The following is a 25,644-nucleotide window of genomic DNA, read 5'->3' on the forward strand; positions in this document are numbered from 1 at the left end:
ATCTGTACTTTCATAAAGGCCTAAAGCCCTTGAAACCAAGCAAAAACAGTAGCAACATATACTTCATTAGAACCTTGGGTCAAAAAAGTAAAACATGTTGTGTTGGCATCCTCAAAGAACTTATAGTCTAGTGGAGGTGAGTAGCCATATGCAGATGAACCAAATAGAGCAAAAGCCATTGATCTTCCATTCTGGGAAATACATAGTCTTACTCCTAGTGGTCATTTTAGTCTGTAAGAATAGATAGTAATTCATAAAGATTTTTCAGTTTTTACCCCATGGGACTGCCCTGTCTTCCTGGGATTGATAATTGTCTTGTGGGATAGACTCCCAATTACTATGATAAAGTTGTTCTAATTTGTAGTGCTTTTCCCTTAAGATTAGCTTCTAGCTGCTCTATAATAGGCATCTAATAAATGAATGAATATATCCTTCCTCACTCTTTTCCCTTTCTTTCCTTCTTTCTCTCCTCCTTCCCTTTCTCTTCTTTTCCTCATTTCTTCTTCCCTCCCTCCTTCCATCTTTCCCTCCCTCTTTTCTTTTCCTCCTTCCTTCTTCCCTCCCTTCCCTCCCTTCCCTCCTTCCCTCTCTTCTCAGCACTCCTTTCTTCTTCTTTCTCACCTTCCCTCTTTCCTTTCTTTTCCTCCTCCCCTCCTTCCCCTCTCCCCTCCTTCCTTCTCTCTTCTTTCCTTCCTTTTCTCTTTATACTTTTCTCCCTTCTTTCTTACTTTCATTTCTTCTTACCTTTCTTCCTCCCTTCTTTCCTTGTAAAGATTTATGTATTGTTATATCCGACAGGTGGTATAGTGAATAGAGCATTGGACTTGGAATCAGGAAGACCTGAGTTCAAATAGGTTTTCAGCCATTTACTTGTTATGTGATCTTGGGCAAGTCGCTTAACCTCTGTTTGCCTCAGCTTTTTCGTTTGTAAAATGGGAATAATGATAGAGGTGCTATGAGGGATCAAATGAGATAATATTAATAAAGTATTTATTACGATACTTGGTCCAATGTAAGTGCTATATAAATGTTAGTTATTATTAATTACCATTACTTGAGGGCAGAAACTTTTTTATTTTTTCTTTGAATCCCAACTAATTCATAGAATATCTGGCATGCAGTAAGCATTAATTGAAAACTTGTTGATTGATTGAATTCTATAGCACACATAACTTTTTGCTGGCCTATATATGTATCCTCTTAATTAATCAACAAGCAATTATTAAGTACCTACTATGGTTCTGGGAATAAAAAGATAAAAAAAAAGATCCACAACCCCAAACTGGAGTTTTAAAGTTCTACCAGAAGGTGGTATATGAAATTCAGGGGAGTCATCTTAGGATGACTACTGTGACAAAGGGACAACATGAGCCTTGGACATCTTAGTGGAAAATCTTTCTAGTTCTAGAATTTGTAATAATTAGTCCAAAGATCATGTGAACATATGAAATGAAATGAGGAATTATGAACATTTAAATTTCATTGTTTAAAAATGTATTTTCTTCAATTGTCTGCCTACTTACCCCCACTCTCCTGTGATATGGTTCTTTTATAGAAAGAATTATCCCATAGTGACTATCTAATTTTAGAACTTGAATAACTGAATTTGCTTAGCTTCTTTGAAGCTTTGCAAGATTTCAGCCTTTAATTGTGCTAAACGCTTTTTTAAAGTAGATAATTAAACTTTTGCAACATTTCATGGGAAGTCCAACCATTTTCAATCAGATCCTTTGGCCTCAAGTATATTTAGAGCTGTAAAGTATCAGATCTCGTCTGATCCAACCCCTTCATTTTACAAATGAAGAAATGAGGTTCAGCAAAGTTGAGTCACCTCTCCAAGGTCATGTAGATAGTAATAGAGATCCTAGCACTTCTATCGCATCACTGAGATTCTCAAGATGAACCAGATCAATGCCATGTGAAGAGACCTCTGCTATTTCAGGATGAAAGCTGAATACTGGTGAGAGTCTCAGTATACACAGGCAGCCACACTATACTCAGGCATATTGACTCAAGAATTATCTTTGGGCAGAAGGAAAAAGCACACTCTAATCTTTCTGGCCCAGAGACAAGTGAGTAGCTAGAAATAGACAGTGAGAGAAACCATGCCATTACCTTGCTTACCCTTTAAATAAATTGGCCAGGTGGGGAAAGAATATTGTGGTGGGCCTTGTTTTAGAAAGGGTCAAAGGGGTGGTTATGAAAGTTCCTTAAAATAATCACTTCTAAGTTCCTCAAAATAATAATTAGCCTACTTCATTGCAAATATAGTCTGCCTATTTGCTTCTTTGTTTTTTTAATTCATTTTTACTCAGTTTTTCAGGAACTAACATAAAATCAGAGAAATACCATTTTGCTAATCCAATATTGAATTATCATTATTTATATTTTAAACTAATTTTATTTATAGACCCCTCAGTACAAGGCCAGTATGTAACAAGTGTTTAAAAATACTTGTTGAATGAATGAATGAATGTTTTAAGTTCTATATTCTGCCGTGACCCCTTTTTTGAATATCATTTTATTATTCTTGTCATTGTTATCATAAACATTTCTGAGAGCCTACTGTATGAATGATGATCTCATTATCTGGCATGTTATATGAGCTATTTTTGACTCCACCATGTTCTTGTGTGGGAAGAAAAATAGAAAACTTCAAATATTAAATGTAACCATTCCAAAAATTTTTTTTGCTTAGAGGAACCAAAAATATGTAAACAACACACTACATAGTATTTGAAGCTTTTAAAAGCCCATTTCTAAGTGTGACTTATAGTGTTTTACTGGGATAACCTAATTTTGAGGTGTTCCCTTTGTATCATGTAGAACTACTTTAATGTTAATTGACACAAGGTTATGCTGAAATTGAAACAAATATTAACCCGAAGGCACCTAGGACATAAAGATGGAGGAAGTGGAATTATAATTATGTTCACAAATTCACTCTAATCTCAAGCAACCTATGATTTTTCTCTTTCAAATGGCATGAAAGAACCACACAAAATTCACAGCTTTGATCTTTTTCTGCTCAACAGAAGAAGTACCGTCAGCATCCGTGGGCTTTGAAGTTTACCAGTATTAAAGACACTCCTGAGATGGTCCAGGCTAGAATTAGTTATACCCAAGCAGTGGATGTAAGTTATAATGTATATACATTATGATTATAGAGTGGGATCCTCTTTCAACAGTCCGATAGAAGCCAAAGTGTTTCTTAGTCTTGATTTCCCTGTTGTCCGAAGCATAAGTAAGCTTTTGTGTACTAGCAAGATGGACCTAGAATGGGGTTGACTTTTCATTTGTGTGAAAATAGGGTGTTATTTTCTTTATGATGAGGAGCGGAGTCTTTCCCCTAAGACCCATCCAAATTTGTGTTTCTTTATATTATCTTCTGTTGTGATACTCCTTAATTCTCTCCTCCAGTTCTATATCGATCACCCTCTTTTTTAATATACCATTTTTAGAGCAAAAAATTTTATTTTTGTTTTTAATTGTTTTCACTTTTGTCACGTCATGAATGGCATGCTTGATGCTACAGTGGGATCCAAAGGCCAGACACCTTTACTGGAAAATGATTTGAATGTGCTCTGAGGATATTAAATTGAATTTTCAAACTGTTTCTCCATCCCCTTCATTTCAGAGTTCTGATAAGAAATGAAACAAATTCAATCAAAATTTGGGTTTGTCTTTATCTACACAGCACAGAGTAAATTGAAGATCTGAAATTTATCCATTTTACCTCACACATGGAAGCTCTTTGGACTTTAATGGGATTCATCTGCAAAGGGATGGAATGGGACTGGATTATTTTCAAGGTCCCTGCTAGCTCAATGATTCCATAGTTAGAACTGCAGAAATTTGCTGTAAGGAGCATTATCTTAGTTTGGTTGCCTACATTGAGATATGTTTTTCACTTTGCTTTGCCAATGTCTTCTTTATTATGTCCTGTGCATGCCTAAAATATTTTCAAACCATCTTAATTTTCCACTAAGTAATACATTTTGTAAAGTTTAGGCAGGAGTCAAATTCCTCATTATATCTCCAAATTGAGCAGATGTTTGTTGTCATTAAGTGTTTTGCTAGCCTAATGTCCTACAATAATCTGAGATTAATTTTAATGTTTTCAAATTGTAAAGGTAATGAATTTTATTTGACTTTATTTTAGACAAAAAAAATTTACATTGAAAACTGGGGAAAGTTGATGGTGAAATTTTTCTATGTTGAGAAAACTGTCAGATACTTTAGTTAACTGACTCTAGGGGGCACTGCTGTGATACTTAGAAACACGGACTCATTAAATAAGATTTGGGGGTTGGGTCAGCCCAGCCCAGTCCAGAGTACTTTACAGTTAAAATGGGAAAGACAGAGAAACCATGCCAGGGTGCCCACATTTACTGCTAGGTCCCATTCATGGTCTAGTTAGAGCAGACATATGGGAGAGATTGTAGATAAATCAAAATGCAGAGAAAATTTAAGGAAATGAAAATGATTCAAGAAGTGGTCATCTTATCTGATGACTTTTCAAGTCTGATATCTGCTAGTATAGCTTGTGGATGAACACAGTTTTTATTTGTACCTTTCCTTTCCTCATTTTATACAGTTGAAAAATCCCTTAATTTAGAATCAAAGGATCTGGACTAAAATTCCTATTCCTCTATTCCTATTTCTGTGACTTTGGGAAAATCACTTAGTCTTTCTGAGCTGCTTTTTCTTTATCTATAAAATGAGGGGGTTGGACTAGCTGATTGCTGAGGTCCTTCCCACCTCTAAATTCTATGATTTTTGGCTACATTCTTCAGTTGAGAGTTAGTAGGAAAGGTCTCAGTCTGTTATATTCTGAGCATAAAAGAATTAAGAGAAATGTTCCAGTGAGATTGTGGGATATCTGAGGAGAAAGGGGTGGGATACTGAGATCTGGGTACAGATAGACATTCACACCACTTCCTTAACGTTTGGATTTTATCACTTGTCGGCTAGAGTAGTCCTATGAGATATACTCCATTTTTAATAAGAAATTATTCCCTGTTCACAGAGGCTGTATAAGGAGCAAGGAGAAGACATAAAACATCATTACACTCAGACTACTGACCTCCCCGAAGTACTCCTAGCCAAACTGAACGCCATGAACATCAGTGAGGTGAGGTTGACTTTGGAGATGGATGCTGCTCTATAGAAAGAGATCTACACACACACACATACACACACACACACACACACACACACACACACACACACACACAAACATTTAAAATAACAACTTGGAGAAAAGGAATATTTTGCTTGGAAAGGAGAAATCTCTTTTTGCATGAAGGACCTTTTGAATGAGAAAGCATGAATACATAAAAAAGGGTGTATTACCTTTAGTCTCTCCCCAGTCTGATCCATTCTCCTCTTATTCTGCTGCCAAAGTAATCTTCCTAAAGAGTAGTTCTGAACATGTCACCTTCTACTCAAACTCTGGTGGCCACTTGTTATGTGCAGAAACAAACATAAAATTTTCTGTTTTAACTTTTAAAAGCTTTTCACAACCTGACCTCTTTCTACTTTTCTACTCTTCTTATATTTTACTATCTTCTTGATACTCTATGGCCTCAAAAGATGGGCTTTTTGTATTCTTTGTATATAACATCTCTTGACTATTCACTGACTGCCCTTTCAGAATTCCCTTCCTCTTCCCCTCTGCTGCCTGTTTTTCTTATCTTTCTTCAAGACTTAACTCATATCCCATCTTTTGCAAGAGACCTTTCCTTGTATCTGCCCCCACCCCAGGTCCCTTCCCTCTGAGATGACCTTTGTTTATACTGTATATATCTTAAAGAAACATGGATATTTGCATGTCATCTTCTCCATTAGAAATTAGTGACTGATTTGGAAAGAACACTTGATAAATGTTTGTTGTTGTCTATGATGATGATGTTGTTGGACTAATTAGTCATCAAAAGCCTTGATGCTGATTTCAGAGCAGGTGTATCCCAATGAAAATATGGGTATCTAGTATGTTCTAGGGGATTGGGTCATGTTCTAGGGGGTTGGGTCATGGAAAATTTAGCACATGGTCTATGCTTTCAAGATTGGAGAGGGAGATAAGACAGGTAAACAACAATAGATAAGAGATGGCCCAAGGCCATATATTGGGCAATATTGAGCTTATTTATATTCATATAGTATAGACTCTTTTATATTTAGGCAATATTTGCCTTCTTGACAAACAACATAGTGTATTGAATAGAAAGCCAGTCATTGAATCAGGGTTGCTCAGGTTCAGGGCTCACCTCTGACACCTGCTGTGTGTGTGTCCACAGGCAAGATGCTCACTGTCTTACTGCCCCAAGTGACATTCTGTATAAGTTACATCTTTAAGAGGAGTTGCTCACATTGATGGAATCATAGATTGACCTGATGAAAAAAAAGAGAGTTTATTATTTTCAGCCTGAGGAATCTATAATTGTAATAGGAAGCCAATGGAAGCACATTCCCAATGCAAGTGTTTATTGAATGGAACAGTAATCATTCAATAATATTTGTTGAATGGATAGATGACTGAATTAATGAATGCATTTTGGGAACCTAATGGTTAGGAAGACTTCAAGTCAAATGAAGAAATTAATTTGTGTTCATTTTTTCTCAGACACGATACAAAGAATCCTGGAGCAAGCTTAGAGATGGTGGCTATAAATTGAGACTAGATGCCCTTCCATTTCAGGCTGCAAAGACATCAAGTGAAATCATAAGTGATGTGAGTTTTTGTTGCAATTACCTGGTTGATGCTAAAAAGTTTTCATCTTTTCTCTCAAATTCCTGCTTCATTTTCTATATCTATGGATATTCTCACATTTTCTAAACCAATGAGTTGACTACCTCTTCTTTCCAGAATCCTTCCAGAAGGCTCCCTCTAGGATGTCTCCCATATGAGCTGGGTCTATGCTACTATTGCCCCCCTCTCCAGCCATACCTAGTTCTGCTGCTGCCTCTCTTTTCTCTTTAGCGCCATCTCTGGAACTGTAGGTTTATCTGAGAGGATTATATGGAGGGATGTATAGGTTTTACCTCCCTCCCTCCTCCCACCTTATTCAGAGATGTTCTCACTTTCTGAACCTACTTTTGATAAATAATAATAATAATAATAATAATAATAATAATAATGATAATTTCTTGTATATGACTTTTTAGTTTACAAAGAACCTTCTTTATAGCAAACCTATCTGAAAATTGACTTGTCAAAGATCAGAAGGGTTAAATGACAGAATTAGGACTCAGACTGTCTAAGTTCAGTATTGTTTATCCTGCACCAAGTGCCTTCTCATAGTAGCAAAACATATTCATCTCTTAGGCAGAAAAAAATAAACATGACACTTTTTTCTTTTTTTGTAAAAACAAAACAAAATAACCATACAAAAGACCCACAATTGCTTTAAATATAAACACGGGCTCCAAGGAGATGGAAGTTATTATTGTCTTGAAAAAGCCCCCAGGAAGAAATTGCAAACAGTTCAATGTACCTTCTTCTTCCAGGCAGGACAACCCAGGTCCCAGCAGGTAGAACCAGACTGGAATTTGATTTACTAAAGATCTACTGCCATTCCCCAGAACAGAACAGAGCCCTTTACTCTTCCTGAGCCTTGCATATGAAAGAAGACTAGACCTCTTGACTTCTGCACCACATTTTCTTTTAACTCATTCACTTGGTGACTGTCAAAAGAACAAAACATTTTCACCCAATACCCACCTCTTCCATTCTGCATCCCTTGTCACTTATGTATTATTATTTTTTTCTCTTTCTCTCTCCTCTTAGTACAAATACAAAGAGGCGTTTGAGAAAATGAAAGGGCAGATGCTTGGATCCCGAAGCTTGGAAGATGATATCAACCTCTCACATTCGGTGCACGCAACCTCAGTCCAAAGTGATGTAAGTTGAAAAAAATGTAAATGAATATGTCAGCCCACCTATAGTAATAGTCCCAGGGAGTCCAAGGCTATTGAACTGCTGGAACAAATAATGTGTTTATCTTTGAGATCATTAAATAACTGAACCTTGGACAAAGCCTCAGGTTATTAATTAAAAAAAACCTCTGCCCCCTAAATAAAACAAAATAAAACAAAAAAAAAACAACCCTAACAGCAAAAGAAAATACTTTGTTTTATTTTTAAAGTTTTTAAAATGTTGGCATTCCCAGAATGGGGAATGAAAAAGAGTACTAGAGTCAAGTGACCTGGAATTTGCAGTTTCTTCACTAAGTAGCTTCACTAATTGTTTCTTCATCTATAAAATGAGGGTGCTGGATGGATAACCTCTAAAGCCCCTTTCAACTCTTAATGTTCTATGGTTTATACAGTTATTTGGCTATCATAATAATTATGACTTACTCTAAATGCTTTACAATTCACCCAGTGATTTGACATCCATTATCTCCTATGGGTTGGATCTGTGTGCATGCATGTTGCACTCTTCTGCTAAAACACATGTATCTTGGTCATTTCTCTCTGCCTCATTTGCCCATGATTTAATTCTTTCCCTTCATGTTCAAAGAAGTTGTCCTTAGAGGAGATAATACTCTCTTTAATGTTGTTAATTGGTTCTAGGAAACCTAATGTTAGGGGAAACAGCATTACAGGGGGAAGTTTGTTCCATAGAAATAATTTGACATGTTATAAATGAGTGATCAGCCAGATGATTTTAGAGGGGTTTCATGATCCCATGAAAGGATTTTGTTAACAGTGCATTCACAGTATTTCTATGTAGTGGCAAAAGCACTGGATTTGGAATCAGAAGACAAATCATAAGTTCAAATCCTGGCCCTGCTTCTTACTGTAAGGGTAATGTCCAGCAAGTCCCTTAGGACGACCTCTGTTCTTTTTCTGTGAAATGAAGGAAATAGACTAGAGCATGGCAGTTCTAACTACTTGATTTTTTTTTAAAAAAATGTATTTGATTTCCTCCAATTACATGTAAAAGTAATTTTTTTCACTTTTTAAAGTTTTAAGTTCCCATTATATTCCCTCTTTCTGTTTTTCCCCTCCTCTTCTCTGAAATGGTTATGCAATCTGATATAGGTTATACAAGTGCAATCATGAAAACATAGTTCCATATTAGTCATTTTATGGAAGAAAACTCATGGCTCTATGATCTTAAGATGTTAGCACAATATAGTTATATAGCTGGTCAAGGAAGCTGACCCAATAGGTGCTTTGGTGAGAGCCAGACAGTCCAGCAAGCAGGAATGGTGAGGGGAGAACCAGGAGCCCAGGCTTCTGGTGCTGTCATGACCTGAAGTTTATATATCAATATCATGAACACATAAAGCAGAGGAAGCCTGGAAAGCGTTACCTGGAAATAACTTTCCTTGAACCAGTGATGTACTCCCTACTTGGGCTACATATTGCCCCTTAGTAACCTCTTTTCTCTTTCAAGTTAGCTAGAGGTGATTTTCTTAATTTGGTTTCGTGATGTCATATAATGAGTGGTAAGAGTGTTTGGGAGACTGAGCAGCTTAATTGGCAGAAAATTCCAGAAGACATTTCTTCTGAAGACCTGATAACTGCCTTTGTTTGTAGAGGGAAGGATTGAGATTATAAATGGAAGTTGCAAGGAGTAGATTTACAAAGGAGTATATTTAACTTTTTTTTAACGTAAGAATTTATCAAAAAAATCCCAAACTTCCTGATAATTTGGGCCAACTAGCAAAAGCAGACTAGATTGAGAGTTAATGGATTCCCTGCTACTGGATGTCTTTGAAACAGATTGGAGAGAAGGTTGTAGAGTTTTTTTTTTGTTTTTATTGTTCAGGTACAGTTTAGATATGATAACCTCTGAGGTTCCTTCCAATTTTGTGATTAACCTGAATTAAAGCATTGCTGGTGAAGGGAAACAGGTTATAATTGCATTTGTTCTTGGTTTTAGGAATGGCATGGCCAGGTTGTACCTGTTGCTTATGTCTCCCTCCTACCTTACTCCATTCCTCTCTGATGCATAGGATTCAATGGAAGGCTTTCAAGTACTTAGCATTTTAAGATTTTCAAAGTTTTTTTGCAGCTTTCTTCACCAAAATATAGTGAGTCAGATAGAATGAGCTTTATTTTTCCCACTGTAGTAACAGAAAAACTGAGGTTCAGGGATTTTAATGTGGCTATGACCCAAGGACTTGAACCCAGCTCTTCTGACTTTTCCATGGACTCTTTTCTTTTGTATCCTGCTGTGTCTTTCCCTCTTCAGTCCAGTTTCAGAGTTTTGAAGATACAGAATAATCCCTGAACCTGTATTGCAATTTTTGCTTATTGTGAAATAAGAATCCCCACTGGGCCCTTAAAGCAATTATATATACATATATATGTATATATATGTATATATATATACATATATATTTATATATGTATATGTATATAAACATGGTTTCCTGGGGGGGGAATCACAGATGGCTAGAAAACTGAACCCAAAAAGGAGGTGGTGAGAAATATGGGGGGGGAGAATAGCAAAAGTTTACCAAATATGTCCTTTTGCATCTAGAAAATTTGTAGAATTGCCAGAATTGGATGAGAAATTACTTAGTATTTCCTCTGTACCCTCTCTTATTTGGGGGAAGCATAGAACTAAACTGGGTCTAAAAACTGTGTCATCAATCCCAGTGGGCTAGAGAGAATGATTTGCCCTTTCTGGACCATTCATATTTTCTTAACATTAGTTGCAGTGAGGAAGGAGAGTTGGTCTTGCCAAGAATCCCTCCTGGGCCTTAATGAATGGGTAATTATATAACATTTAGACTTTGCAATGGAGACAATAAATATAGTAATAATGCTATTGAAACTGTTACTGTTGGTGTTCCTACCTCTCTAGGTGAACTACAAGAAAGGCTTTGAACATTCAAAGACTCAGTTCCATCTGCCGTTGGACATGGTAACCCTGGTGCATGCCAAGAAGGCCCAGAGCTTGGCCAGCGACCAGGACTACAAACAACTGCTCCACCAGTACACATCTTTGGCAGAAGACCTGAGGTTACACTGTGCCAAAAAAGCTTACCAACTGCAGAGTGAGGTAAAGAGGGAGAGACCTTGCACCATTTTACTTCTAGGTTTGATCATAAATACTCCCTTGGGTCAATGTTAAGCCTTGAAGGTTGTTCAGTGGATCTGAAAGTATAGAGTAAACTACAAAGAGCATCCTATTTATCACTTCTTATAAAAGTCTATATAAGAATTACAGGAGAACCTGGAAAGGGGCTATTTATAGTTTCCCTCAGGAGCTATTTATTGGTTATTTAGTCACCAACCATTTAATAAGCATTATGTACCAGACACTGTGTTCTGCCCTCAAGGATCTCATATGTTAACAGTGGGGACCAACATGTAAAAAAGTATACATATAGTATCTCTCTCTCTCTCTCTCTCTCTCTCTCTCTCTCTCTCTCTCTCTGTCTGTCTCTCTTGCACTGTCTCTCTCTGAACTGTCCTGTCCTTTTCCTTCCCTTCCTCTCCTTTCCCCTTCTCTTCTTCAGGAGGGCTTCATATGTTTAGATATTCAATTATCAATAGTGAGGGGTCCCAGGAGAACAACTCTTCTCCTCTACCTCCCCATTCATACTAAATATGACCATTTAATTTTTTAGTTTTTTTTTTTTTGCAAAGCAATGGGGTTAAGTGGCTTGCTCAAAGCCACACAGCTAGGTAATTATTAAGTGTCTGGGGCCGGATTTGAACTCAGGTACTCCTGATTCCAGGACCAGTGCTCTATCCACTGTGCAACCTAGCCACCCTGACCCTTTAATTCTTTTCCTCCCTTTTCATACAACTTTGTTAGCAGAAAAGAGATAGATCCTCTGTCAACTGAGACCAGGTAGGAAAAATAGCTTCCTCTTCTTGCCCAGGACCCTATTATCAGGAGGTTTCTTTGGAAGTGAAGTGGAATATGCACCACTTCTATTTGCCTTGCCCCATTTCCACTATTTTCTCTCAGGGAAGAGGGCACAAGAAAAAAAATTGGTGGAGAAGAGAAAGAAGAAAGGAAATCAGACCAATGGCCTCACTGGAGACTCTTCTAAATCCTTTATAAGTCTTAGAAATGTTCAGAGTTCCTGGATGATATTGTTAGTGTGGTCATTTCTAGTCTCTCCAGTAGGAAAGTGTATGTAAGGCAGAATATTCATGGGTTTTTCCATTCCTGCATATATATCTAGTATATTTTCTGTGAATCTTTCTCTATAAGCATCAATTCACTCAGAAGAGTTTAGGGGAGAGACAACTGGGACCATTGGGACCATGTCCCCCCCGGGACAGAACTTTGTCAGATGTGTGTGAGGGTTTGTCATCAGTGTGTTGTTTCATACCTATTTACAGACTTTGCTGCAAAACAAATTGCCAGGAAGTTCACAAGGGAGTCACCACACTTACTTATTAGAGATAGAGCTGTTACACAAGCACAAAAAGCCTTACTAGTTTCTCTTCTTTTCATCATGAGTGGATGCAGAAAGAAGCACTTCTGACTCGTGCCCCCTGCACCAGAAGTGAAGGATGGCTCAATTATCTATTAAATTTGGGGACATCAAAACCATTAACACAAATGACAAGTGTGTGAGCAATCTCTCTCTCTCCCTTTTCTTGGGAAAAATATCTTGAATTCCGTTAGCAAAGTTCTGAATCTAGACTAATTGAAGCTACTATTACTTAACTTGTTATAACTCAGTGGTTATCAAATTTTGTAATCTTAAGACCCTCTTAATTATTAAAGGCTCCACAAAAAAAGCTTTGGTTTGGGATTTTGTCTATCATTGTGTGATATTAGACATGGAAACATATTCTATTATGATGAAAATAAGTTTTCAGATCCCCCTGAAAGAGTAATCATAACCTCTAGGAGACTCTGGACTGCACTTTGAGAACTACTTCTGGTGCTTTTGGGGGCTCATTTTAAGTAGTGTAAATTTTGCCCTGGATTGTTTATAAACCTAGTTATTGTCTCTCTACATGCATATTTTATTTATTTTGATTTGCCTGACTTCCTTTCAGATGCTACTAAGTAAATAACATTGTTGAGTTTTTCCCCTACTGAACTCAATAACCACCTATTCCAATTAGATGGTTATTGATGAGACTCCGGTATAAACTAAATTTTGATCTGAAAAGACCTAACTTGAATAATGTATGAAGTAACTGGTTTGGAGTGTTGTTTTGCCTTTAAGATGGTCTTTAGTGGATCTTTGCCCTCTCCTGTTTTACTTTGATTCTGAAATATAATGAAAAAAGGTTTTAAATTTATGTCTGACTAATTCCTCTGTCTCTTCCTCTCATCTTGTTTCCTTCAGAATTTGTATAAATCTGACCTAAACTTTATGAGAGGTGTTGGCTGTGTTATTCCAGGAACTTTGGAGATTGAAGGAAGAAAGAAAGCATCTGAGCTCATCAGTGAGGTAACCAGCAATTTTCCTTGGATTGGGTTAATTGCTTCTGGGTATTAATATTATCAGTAATATTTGCCATATTGTGGGAAATATCTTTAATTAAAGAAAGTACATTACTATGCTATTTAGATGTGACTCATTAGATTAATCTTTAATTTCACCCATTTTATTGGTGTGCACATTTGAATCTTAGTGCCATTTAAGACAGTTCTGCAGATAACTCCAAACTTTCCATTACCCAGAACAAAAATTATTTTACTAGCTTGTAAGATGTGGTTTCCTGGGATTGCTTTGAAGAGTAGTAATTTCCTGTGGGCTTTGAAGAAAAAAATGCTGAATTCTGATACTGGGATTGAGAGACTAAAAACCTTTTCTCTTTGACTTAAAAAAAATCACCTAAAAGTTAGATTTCTTGGGTGGGTTATAGGACCATACTCTAAGTAAGCATGGGAGCTTTCAATCTTTTTAACTGTATGTGGGAGAACATAATAGAGATCACAATATTTATCATTTTCAATTAATTCATTTGGAATAAGATAAGTTTTGATCCAATTAGCTGTTTATGATAATATGAGAATTCTTTCCCTGAAGTGCTACTCTTAATGCCTCATCATGGGACACAAATGACCTTGGATCCTTAATGGCCATGCCTGCAGAATACCAGCCAGGACCTATCTATATCTATTAAACTTGAAAGTCCAGCTATGTAATCCTGGAAAGTATGGAGACCCCTACCCTCAGAGGGGTGAACACAAGGATATTTTCTTTCTCCTTCCTTTCTTCCTTCCTTCCTTTCTTCCTTCCTTCCTTCCTTCCTTCCTTCCTTCCTTCCTTCCTTCCTTCCTTCCTTCCTTCCTTCTTTCCTTCCTTCCTTCCATCCTTCCTTTCTTCTTTCTTTTTCCAACTACATGTCATGCTAGTTTTCAAACAATCTTTGTTTTTTATATTTTTCTTCTTCCCTTCCTTCCCCCTTTCCCCTGACAGAAAAACAATGTGATATATGATTTTTGTGTTTAAACACATAGCAACTCATGTAGATGATCTATGATGTGGAAGACTTGGGATCGGTGTCAGTGAAGAGAGTGCCCCTACCAATGAGCTCATAGGTCCTTGAATTAATTGAAAAATTCATAGGGAGTTCAAAGAGACTAGAATGTTACATATGCTCATAGATTTTTCTATGGCTTCCCATTATTGGTATAAGCCTATTGATATGACTCAAGAAATATATATGTAAAATAAATAAAATAAATTTAAAATATTAAAACACTTCTGTGAGCAGTGGTCCTGAATACATTTAGTATCTGAACCTCTAATTTGTGTGTCCCTCTGACACTTACAGAGAAGGAACAATGGAAACTTCCCTTTTATGTTGAGCAGCATCTGGTCCAACCCTCTACTTTTCCCTCCATTTGCTTCCCCCTTACTAATGAGTTCTGAATGTCCTAGATTGTTTCCAAGTCCAAGGAAAGAACTGACACCAGTGGCTGAGAGTCTCTGGTCTTGGTCAAGCCCAGTTTTATGGCCAAGACTGGAGACAGAGGAGACCCTGGAACTTCTCAGAGCCAGTGCCTCATGGAGCCTTCCTTCTTTCTTTTTCTTTTGCGGAACTCAGAGTAAATACCGCCAGCAGCCCCAGTCCTTCAGGTACACAGCTGTGACAGACTCTCCAGGACTCCTTCATGCAAAATTCAGCAATCAGATTACTAATGAGGTAAAAAAAAGTCTCTACTGAAATCAGGGGTGGACTTTTAACATTGCCCTCTGCTGATAAAAGGAAAGGGAAAAAAAAGCAACAAAAGTTTGGGAAGAAAAGAATCATGTCCAAAGAATAATAATAAGACCAGTTAACATTTATATAGCACTTTAAATTTTATAAAATACTTAATTTGGTAACTTTCTGGAATACTCCATTACCTTGGATCAACTTACATTTTCTCATTTGATTATCTCATGTCTTTTAGCTTCTAATATAATGCTCTTCTCAATTTACCAAAAGAGTATCTCTCAGTCATTGTCTTCTTTATTTCTTCTTTGGAAGTTGGACTTCTACCTAAAGAAAACAACAATTGAAGGATTTTGGATAATTTCTAGGTTTAGAATACTGGTTCATGATCCTAGGTATTTTTATAATTAGTTGGAATTTGACTATATACATATATACATTCATATGTATAGGTATGCATTATATACATATGCATGTATATATTTTTCCTACCAAGTAGTGATTAATATTTATAAAAGGCAACTCAGTACAAGAATATAGGGAGTATATGGCCTAATCTCTGTTAGGGTCTTGTCTTACGAGGTGGCTTCTTCAGTCTACTAGGCCATTTCCAAACATTTGAATCATTAAAATCTTGGGAAATAAGGAAATATATAGCAACTAACAATGACTTTAGTGAAATGCACAAAATTAGAAATTATTAAATTATCATCATCGTCAAAGACCATTGTGCTCCCCTAGAAGGAGCTCTCGATTTAAAGGCAAAAAATTTAAGTTAATTTCTAGTTCTATCTCATATTAGCTCTATGATTTTAGTCTTTTGGACTCTTTTGAGTCCATTTTCTCCTTGGTAAAATGAATTGAATTCCACCTCTGCTCCTTGTTATCTATGTGACCTTAGTGAGTCAGATCCCCCTTGCTAGATCTTAGTTTCCTCCTCTGTAAAATATGGAGATTAGAGTAGATGATCTTTAAGGTACCTTCCAACTCTAAATCCTATAGTTCTACTTGACAATTTTACTATGTCTTTTCTAGATGGGGAAAATGCCATATTACTTATTTTTCTTTCTCTTTCTTTGAGCATTCTAATCCATTGTTGTTTCTTGCATTGCATCTTTATCCTTGGTTGTATATATAAACGATTTGTTTGGTTTGTTTTTTGATTTGGCTTGAACATGAACAAATATCTTAAAGTCTAAAGGTGTACCATCCAATATATAACCTTCTTCTTCTTTTATTTTTAATAAATAATTTATTATTAATTTATTAATAATTTATTATTTATTAATAAGTTGTTATTAATAACAATGGACAGTGCATTGAATTTGGAATCAGAAAGTTTGAGGTCAAATATAATATCTGTTAGTTATTATTTGTGTGACTTTAGGGAAATAATTTCACCTCTGGGTCTTAGTTTCCTCATCTGTGAAATGGAGAAAGGAAGATTGGAGTGGATAATATTTAAAATCCCTTCTAACTCTCAATTTATGATCCCATGAAAATTAGGAAACAGATCTTTTTCAAATTGAAATTTTTTCAATTAATATACTTTCCCTCTTACCTTTTTCCTGTTGAAAAGCAAAACCTTTATAACAAATAGGCAAGATCTAGCAAAAACAAATGATGCATTGATGTCTCAAAGTCATAAAGTCTAAACTATGTTTTAATAAATGGAAAAATGAATGCATTTTGGCAAACTAATTACTAGCATCTCATTTGCTTCATGATCCCTTCCAATCTCTTTTCTGTTTATAGCCTTATAGGATATGAATAGATTTTCAGAAAGTACATTGCACTCTTTATACTCCCAGAAGAAATTATTTTGTTATTCATAAAGGTTTCAATGACTTTAATGATTCTTTTTCCCCTTAGCGTCTCTATAAAGCAGCAGGAAAGAACATAAGTCACCAGTACACAACGACTCTGGGTCTTCCTGAGTTTATCAGGGCAAAAATAAATGCAGCCAACCTCAGTGAGGTAAGTAGTTCTCTCTGGGTGGCCAAACTTGGCTGCATGAAAAATACTGAAGTTCATGTCTCTCCTTTCCTTGGAGTGGTGGGAGACAGGCAATGAAGGGAGAATATTGCATAGACTCCCAATTGCTTGAGTTTGTTGGGTAAGACTCACTGGACTCTGGATGGGTCATATCCCTAGAAGTCTTTAAACAGAAGCTGACTAGCTTCGTCTTAGTGGGACAAGAGGTTAGATCTCTCTGATTGGGACCTTTCAATCCTGAGATTCTGTGGAACCCAAAAATAATTTTGATATAAAGAGAAAAAATTAGTAAAACTTTGCAATAAATAAACATATGTATGTATGCATCCCATCTTAGTGATGCCAGAATTTATTTTTCAACAGAGTTTAGTTGCGATGCAAAGATACTTATTTCTGCCTCTTCAGAATGAAGTAAAATTTTTTTGGTTTTTGCAAGGCAATGGGTTTAAGTGACTTGCCCAAGGTCACATAGCTAGGTAATTATTAAGAGTCTGAGACCAGATTTGAATTCAGGTCCTCCTTATTCCAGGACTGGTGCTCTATCTACCATGCTACCTTGTTGCCCCAGAATGATGTAAATTTGATCAGAGGATAAGCCCAAAACCTTACTAGAATGGGTAACCTCTTGTTGTTCACATTTAACCATATCTTTGTACAAATGTGCTGAGTACAGATGTTGAGGGAGTGGTAGTATGCACACTAATGAGATGTTCTACACAAAATAGAGGGCTTTGGCATGTCAGAAATTGATTCATATACACAGAACTACAAATGAGAGGAGGGGGTGTTTCTTTGTTCATTGATTCATGTATTTAAAAAAAAAGAAAAAAGAAGGAAATCTACATGTGTTCCCACTTTAGGCAAAATACAAGGAGTCTTGGCATAATCTGTGTGCTCAAGGCTACAAGCTGACAATGGAAGCGATCCCCTTCCAGACTGCAAGGGCCTCCCGAGATATCGCCAGTGATGTGAGTTGAATGATATGACCTTCCATCTTGCCTAATTTCTGTTAACTTCATGTAAAACAATGTCTATGGCAAATTTTACTGAATTAAAGCAAATCCATAACCATGTGAGACAAGAATGTCACTTGCAGAATATATTACTTATGAATGAGAGTCTTTGTAGGAGGGAAAAAAAGACTCTGCTAATCAGAAGCCAAATCCAGTCAAAGACCTTCCAGGGGGAACTAGGCTGATTTATTTGTAATCACAATGCTAGAGAAATAAATGTTCTTCACCTATAACTCTAGCCCTGAATTAGGTAGAGAAATCACAGTAATTCAAGTCACGAAATTTTTATCTATTTTCCTTTCCATCTTACTTTTAGGGACTAACATTTTACTTTGCCCACTGCAATTCAACCCACTGTGATGATAAAGTCCATAGCTTTGGGACATGAAGGTGACTTTTCCTTTCCCATAAACAAATCATAGAAAACAGGAACTTCAAATGCATAGATCTTGTTTTGGGGTTTAATGTTTTATCAAGTGCATCAGGATAAAACACAACTTTCTCATTTACACTTTTTGATAAATTCCTTTTGGTCATAGGCAAAGTAGACAAGCAGGGCTCCTTTCTGTTGGTTTCAATATCCAGTTTCTGATCGGAAGCAGAATAGAACTATGCTTTGGGTTCTTCCACCCCCAGGGAAGAAGGTGCTTTATCTGGCTAGCCTGCATTTTGTTTTGATTCAGGAATTTTCTCCCCAGTAATAATCATCCCCTTGTACCAAAAAAAGAAAAAAAAGAAAAAAGAAAAATGTGATTTTTGTAGAATTTAAAGTAAACAAAGACAACTAGAATTGAAGCAAGTAAAATGCAAATTGCTGATTGATTTTCTTTTCACCCAAAGTGTCAGTACAGACATGACTTTGTGAAGGAGAGAGGGAAACTTATTGGGGCCCGAAGCATTCTGGATGACCACAGACTTCAGCACTGCCTGCGGGTGGGGAAGCTACAGAGTGACCAGCAATATAGGAAGGAGGCACCAGGCAGCAAAACTCAGTACCACCTCCCCATGGACATGGTGAACCTGGTCCATGCTCGAAAGGCTCAGGCCCTGGCAAGTGAGCATGATTATAGGATGAGATGCCATGACTTCACAGCACTTCCTGAGGACTTGAAGCTATTTTGGGCCAAGAAAGCCCATGCACTGCAGAGTGAGGTAAAGTTTCTTTATCCTTCCCTTCCCTTCCCCTCCCTTCCCTTCCCTTCCCTTTTTTCTCCCTTTTGTTTCCCATCTTCTCTTCTTCCTTCTCTCCCTTCCTCTTTCTCCTTCTTTACCTCTCTCTCTCTCTGTCTCTCTCTCTCTCTCTCTCTGTCTCTCTCTGTCTCTCTCTGTCTCTGTCTCTCTCTGTCTCTCTCTCTCTCTGTCTCTTCTCTCTCTCTCTCTCTTTCTCTCTTTTTTATTTAAGGCAAATGGGATTAAGTGACTTGCCCAAGGTCATACAGCTATGTAATTATTAAGTGTCTGAGATTGAATTTGAACTCAGGTTGAACTCAGGGCTGGTGCTTTATCCAATGTGCCACCTACCTCTTGTCTGTCTGTCTGTCTGTCTGTCTGTCTGTCTGTCTGTCTCTCTCTCTCTCTCTCTCTCTCTCCCTCTTTCTTTCTCTTTTTCCTCCTCCCTCACTCCTCACCCTTCCCCACCATCAGTTCCAAAATTGGAACAACGTTTTCACTTAACTTTATAGTATCTCCTAATCTTTCTTCTCTAATTTATTATAATTTCACACACATGTATGTATGCATATATATATATATATATATATATATATATATATAGAGAGAGAGAGAGAGAGGAGCAGATAGAGATAGGTATATAGATCTCTATAGCTATTTATGTATCTTATATATACATATTATATGGACTTGAAAGAATTCTTCTACAATGTTTCATATTGGATAAACTGTTAATTTTGAAATCTAGAAGATGTATGTTCAAATCATGCTTCTAATACTTAGAAATTTTATGACATCCAGAAAGTCAATTAACCTTTATATGCCTTAGAAAACTCCCTAAGAATTATCTATTAAGTCATATAATGAGTTGTCCATCTGCACAGGTAGTTCCCATTTAAAATTATTGAGTTTATCAAGTCAAACACCCTCATTTTCCAACTGAAAAAAAATGGAATGCAGAGATATGAAGTATTTTGCCTGAACTCACACAGCTCATGTGGATTGCAACTTAGGAGACCTTGAACTGGAAATCTGGTTCCTCGATGTTTTTTTCACCATATCATATTACTTCAGCATGATTGTGTCAGTAGCGTCTTTGGTCAGAACCAACCTTAGGACGACTTCTTGTTGATAATTCAGTAAGGAAGATTTAGATGCAAAATCTTCAAAGTAGTCCCACTCCTGTAGGACACATGTCCCCACTCTCTACTGTTCTCTGGACACAGCTGTCTGCATTTTTCTGCCCCACCATGCCCAGTTACTAAAAGTCACAGTTCATTTATGGCTTGTGCATTTGAAGCGATTGGGCTATTAAGGAAAGGTGGGGTGCATGGGGACTCTGAAAAATGATATGTGAATCTGAAGCCAGTTTCTATTATAATAACTAACAACAATAATAATAATTGGCGAGGATAGAATGGTCAGTTCTTGCCTGCAGTTCTGAGTAGCATATGGAAACCAAGTTCAGGGGTTCTCAAAAAAAAACGTTTTGGAATTGTGCTTAGAAACCATCTTGGGGAAGTTGATTTCTTGTTACTCTTCTCCTCCTCCCATTTTTTATTATGAAGCCTGATGCTGGCATGTTGTTATTAGGTTCTGTCTGAATAGTTGAAGCTGGACTGGGAGACGAAATATCAATAGCCCATCCATTTATGAGCGAGTCTGAGGCACAATCAAAGCATTGGGGAGCCTGCATCTTGCTTTCTTACTTACCTGCAATCGTACTGTTCAGCTCAACAAAAGGAGAGTTGAAAGAGCTCTCCCCACTTCATGTCTTTTATGAAAGGAGCAATGCCCGACTGTGAAGAATCCCTGTTGGATTATTCTCTCTAACTTAGAAATTTATCCAATTTCCTCTGTTCTTTATCAGAGTGGAAGGCAAAAGCGTTGCCAGTATAGACTGAAAGATCCCAATATAAAAAGCAAGCTACTGGCATGGGGCATTGAAACCCGCTCCTGAACCCGAGGTAAGGGAGACCTTAGATGTCTCTCTTAACCAGTTTGGTAGCAAAGTAGAATTTGCACAGGGACATTAACCACTAGACAGTAGATCAGAAAGAAGCCTTCTTTGTGGCAAACTGTGAGGAACGCTGTAAACCCTGAAATGAAAGGAGCCAGCACGGATTTCAGGAGTGACATTTTTCATTATGGCAGAGCTTCTATCTAAATTAAAGGGATGCCATCAGCTTCGTTTAGATCCAAAATTTAGATTTCCTTACAGGTTTCATTTTTTCCCCTTTACAAAAACCTAATTTCCATAAAGATCATTTGCTGAGACCACATCTAGGGTAGGTGATTCTGGGAACATCAAGACAGGGAGGACGTAGGGGACTTAACTTATCTCCATCCTGGAGCAAGGGGCATGTGGCAGGAATAATAATATCCTGCACTTCTGGCATTTCTTTCATCACATTTATAGTTTCCAAATGACTGATTGTTTTTCCCAGGAGTATATAAAGACAACACTTTCCCTTTTGACTATAGTTATAATCTTGCAGCCTTGGGGGGGAAAAACAAACCAAGAATCTGATGTTCAGTCCAGCTTTGCAAGAGAAGCATGGGTAAACTGAGTCATGGACAAATTGGAAATAGCCTGTTCAGAATTACTTAGTTAGGAAGAGTCAGAGTGATAAAGAGCCCTTGATTTGGAAACAGAAAGTTGGAATTCAGGCTCTCTTCTTTTACTGCTTTGGTGACCTTGAGCAAATGACTTCTTTTTCTGATCCTCAGTTTCTTCATCCTTAAAATAAAGGTGTTGACCTAGATCAGGATTGACAAATTAAGACCCCCTAGACCAAATGTGGACCATCTGCCTGTCTTTCCATAGCCTGGCTTTGTGAAACTGTGGCCAGAGGGTGATAGATTGGGTAACCTCTGATCTGGATGGTCTCTAAAGTCCTTCCTTATGAGACTTTTAGGTAGACACAGTTCTCATTCTCTCAGGTGTCTTAGCATGACTATTGGATTTTCCAGATTCATGGAATTTTATATCAAGAGGAGAATTACTGTTCTAAGACATGAAATAAAACAATATATTTTATCAATCAGTCAATCAATGTGCTTGCATTTCCCAAGTACCTTAAGATATTGTGTTAGACCGTGAAGATACAAATATAAAAATAAAACTGTTCCTATCCTCAAGGAGTTTATGTTTTAATAGGATATAAATAAGCTTGCAGTATATCAGTATGTATATATATAATAAATATTTGAGATTTTTCACTTTAAATACAAGGCTATTTCAAGGGTAAGGAGGAGGAGGAAGAAACAAGTATTGAAATAACCCCAGGAATGTGCTACAACTATTATCTCATTTTATTCTCACAATAACCCTGGATATTGGTACTATTATACTTCACCTATTTTATAGGTGAAGAAACTGAGGCAAATAGAGGTGAAGTGACTTACCCAGGTTCATACAACTGAGGTTGGATTTGAACAAATGAAAACACGTCTTCCTGATTCCAAGTCCTGTCTACTGGCTGCACTGGTAGCTCAATGGAAATCGAGAAATATTTCATGTGGAGAAGAGCTGAGCTTTGAAAGAAAATAGAGATTTCTAGTAATCTAATGGAGAAAAAGATAAAAACTAAAGAAAATAATGGTTGAGAATTAAAGGATCTGAGTTATCCTTACATTGTGTGATGGTGGACAAGTCAATAACTTCTTGGTGTCTCATTTTCCTTATATTTAAAATGTGGGAATTGGACTGACCAATTTATTTCAAAGGAAAAAAGATTGTTGTTATGATGGCCATTTTTACGGTTTGGGTAATTAAGGCTCAGAGAAGCTAACACCTGATACCTGAACTTCATTTTTTTACTCTAAAGTTCAGAGTAGTGACACTGATGTATAAATGCTACCTTTCTAAGGCAGGAGGTAAAGTGGTGCCATGGATAGAGTGCCCAACCTCATCTCTGTGAGTTCAATTCTGGCCTCAGACTAAACTTAGTAACTGTGTGAGCCTCAGTAAGTCACTTAACTATGTTTGCCTCAGTTTCCTCATCTGTAAAATTAACTGAAGAAGGAAATGGCAAAACTACTCCAGTATCCAAGAAAACTCCAAATTGAGTAGAATTGGGAGACTGAACATCACCAATCAAGGTTGGGGGGACTGGCTCTTTCCTCTTTTGAGTTAATTTGAACTTTAGATCATTCACACAGGCCATTCATATCCATTGCTTTATAAATCATTGAAATTCACGGTTAGAGTCTCTTTTTTCTATTCTGTTTCTGTTACTTAATTTCTGTAAGAATGCACTCAGGCAAACAGTCCAACTAAATGGTAAGAATGAGAAGAGAGAAGGAAGATTCTGGAATGTTGTTAGGAATCATTACTGCAAATCAAGGATCTTTTGAAAGAGTCTTAATAGTCATAGATGTTATACTGATAAAAAGTCAAAAATTTTCTTCCTGCAGTCACGCTACAAATCAGACCTGAACTACATGAAGGGACTGGGTTGGCTGGCGCTGAGATCTCCACAGATAGAAAATGTAAAGAAGGCTGGTGAACTCATCAGTGAGGTACTGATAAATCTTTTATGGACTGGTCCCTCTGTAGGAATTGTTTACCATTAGAATGCTTTGTTACTAGGGGGTGTGGTGGGGGTACAGTGAACATTACATGAGAGTAAGCCTGTGCAAAGTCCTGAAGTCAGGGAGTGGAATGTCAACCTTCCATTATAGTAATACAGTTTGACCAGAATATAGAGTATGTTATTCCTCTATTCTGAAAACATTTTCTAAATTATGGCATTTTGAAGGACTCAGCAAGATGAGCTAATGATTTATTCCACACATTCAAACATGTATTATCAATTTGAGAGAAAAGTTGTGATTGCCATCCAAATGTGTATTTATCATAAATACTGCAAAAATAGAGGGGAAAGCAAAATATATTTATCCAAATGGAAAAATCAAAATGCCCAGTGCCTCATTATTTGTCTTGGGGGATAACCCCATGGTTGGATGATAGTATATAGTAAAGTCTTCTCAATAATTGAGTAACTAAATCTTTCTAGGTCAGAGAATGAACAGGTATGATTGATTTTATACTAAATTCTGTTGAATGGTGTGCATTCGTATGAGATACTAGGGCAGTTTGTCCTTTCATACCGGTAGTATTATTTTCAAAAGATTTAAATATCTCAAAGATATTTCTCATTGCATAGAAACATAGATAGTCTGTTCACTTTCAAAGCATTGTTGTTTCTATTGCCCATAATTGGTGGAGATGTATCTGAATAGGTATAATTGATATATTTGGTTCTGAATTAATTATCTTAATACTTACTGCAATCAAAAAGTTGTACTCCTGTTTCATGAGAATCTTTGTTTATATTCCTTGCAGGCTAAATATCGTCAGAAGCCGGACAGTATCAAGTTCACTACAGTGGTTGACTCCCCAGACCTAGTCCATGCTAAGAATAGCTACCTGCAGTGCAATGATGTAGGTTTGATGTTATGTGCCACTCCTGATAGATGGTTCTCTGCCACCTTTATTTCAAACACACCTTAATTTTCAGTGGAATCCAATGGAGATAAAAGTTTAATTTAACTCAACTGGAGACAAAGACCAGAAAAGTTAAATGCCTCTCTTTACTTTCAGTCTCTGCACATTTGCTCTTTCCACATTCTCTCTCTGTCTCTGTCTGTCTCTCTGTCTGTCTCTCTCTCTCTCTCTCTCTCTCTCTCTCACACACACACACACACACACACACACACACACACACACAATGTCTTTATATTTTCATTTCTGTCTCTTTCTTAATTTCCATTTAAATTGTACTTGAGTTGAGCCAGAAGTAGAAAAATATTGCTGACATTGGGAAAGATGTAAAATTTACACCCCAAAACAAATTAACCTCAGTTTTCCTGTTACATATAAAGTTTGCCTTTGGATTTGAGAGAGGGTTAGAACTGGAGGCATTCTGTTTTTCTACTACAAAGTCAAAAAGAAACTGAACCCTTTCAGATAAAATATACATATTTTTAAATTTTATAATATTTATATTATATTGTATTTATAGAATACTTATATCATTTATATTATATTATTTGTGAATCATTTAAAAAATCTTCAAATTCAAATATTCTAATCAATACATACATGTATTATATACATGCTTAGAAAGTGGCAGAGTATAATCATTGGAGGTCTGGGCTTAGATTCAGAAAAATGTGGAATCAAGTCCTATCACACACAACCTGAGTAATTGGGGGCAGATTATTTTTTCTGTACTCTTAGGAAATTCTTTAAGCCTATAAATTGTAGGTGAGACATTGATATACATCAGTCAGTCAGTGTCTTAGGCTATTTCATCTTTTTATGGGCTGATAGTATTAGAACCCTAAATGA

The 25,644-nt window shown here is 36.8% G+C and overlaps 1 protein-coding gene across 3 annotated transcripts in view; it reads left to right on the top strand.

Moving 5' to 3' along the window:
• The window catches only part of NRAP (nebulin related anchoring protein), an 81,448-nt gene that overhangs the window by 46,549 nt on the left and 9,255 nt on the right, over positions 1-25,644 (top strand). For 2 of the 3 annotated variants that reach the window (XM_074233648.1, XM_074233649.1), the window contains exons 26-37: positions 3,036-3,134; positions 5,030-5,134; positions 6,626-6,733; positions 7,790-7,903; positions 10,826-11,023; positions 13,287-13,391; positions 14,998-15,096; positions 16,981-17,085; positions 17,964-18,071; positions 18,957-19,268; positions 23,706-23,810; positions 24,637-24,735. In XM_074233648.1, coding sequence (XP_074089749.1) covers positions 3,036-3,134; positions 5,030-5,134; positions 6,626-6,733; positions 7,790-7,903; positions 10,826-11,023; positions 13,287-13,391; positions 14,998-15,096; positions 16,981-17,085; positions 17,964-18,071; positions 18,957-19,268; positions 23,706-23,810; positions 24,637-24,735 — 1,557 coding nt within the window. The remainder of the gene's footprint in view (positions 1-3,035; positions 3,135-5,029; positions 5,135-6,625; positions 6,734-7,789; positions 7,904-10,825; positions 11,024-13,286; positions 13,392-14,997; positions 15,097-16,980; positions 17,086-17,963; positions 18,072-18,956; positions 19,269-23,705; positions 23,811-24,636; positions 24,736-25,644) is intronic. The other variant, XM_074233651.1, reaches the window with a different exon arrangement.

This window comes from Macrotis lagotis, chromosome 4, assembly GCF_037893015.1.
Source record: "Macrotis lagotis isolate mMagLag1 chromosome 4, bilby.v1.9.chrom.fasta, whole genome shotgun sequence".
Taxonomy (NCBI): domain Eukaryota; kingdom Metazoa; phylum Chordata; class Mammalia; order Peramelemorphia; family Peramelidae; genus Macrotis; species Macrotis lagotis.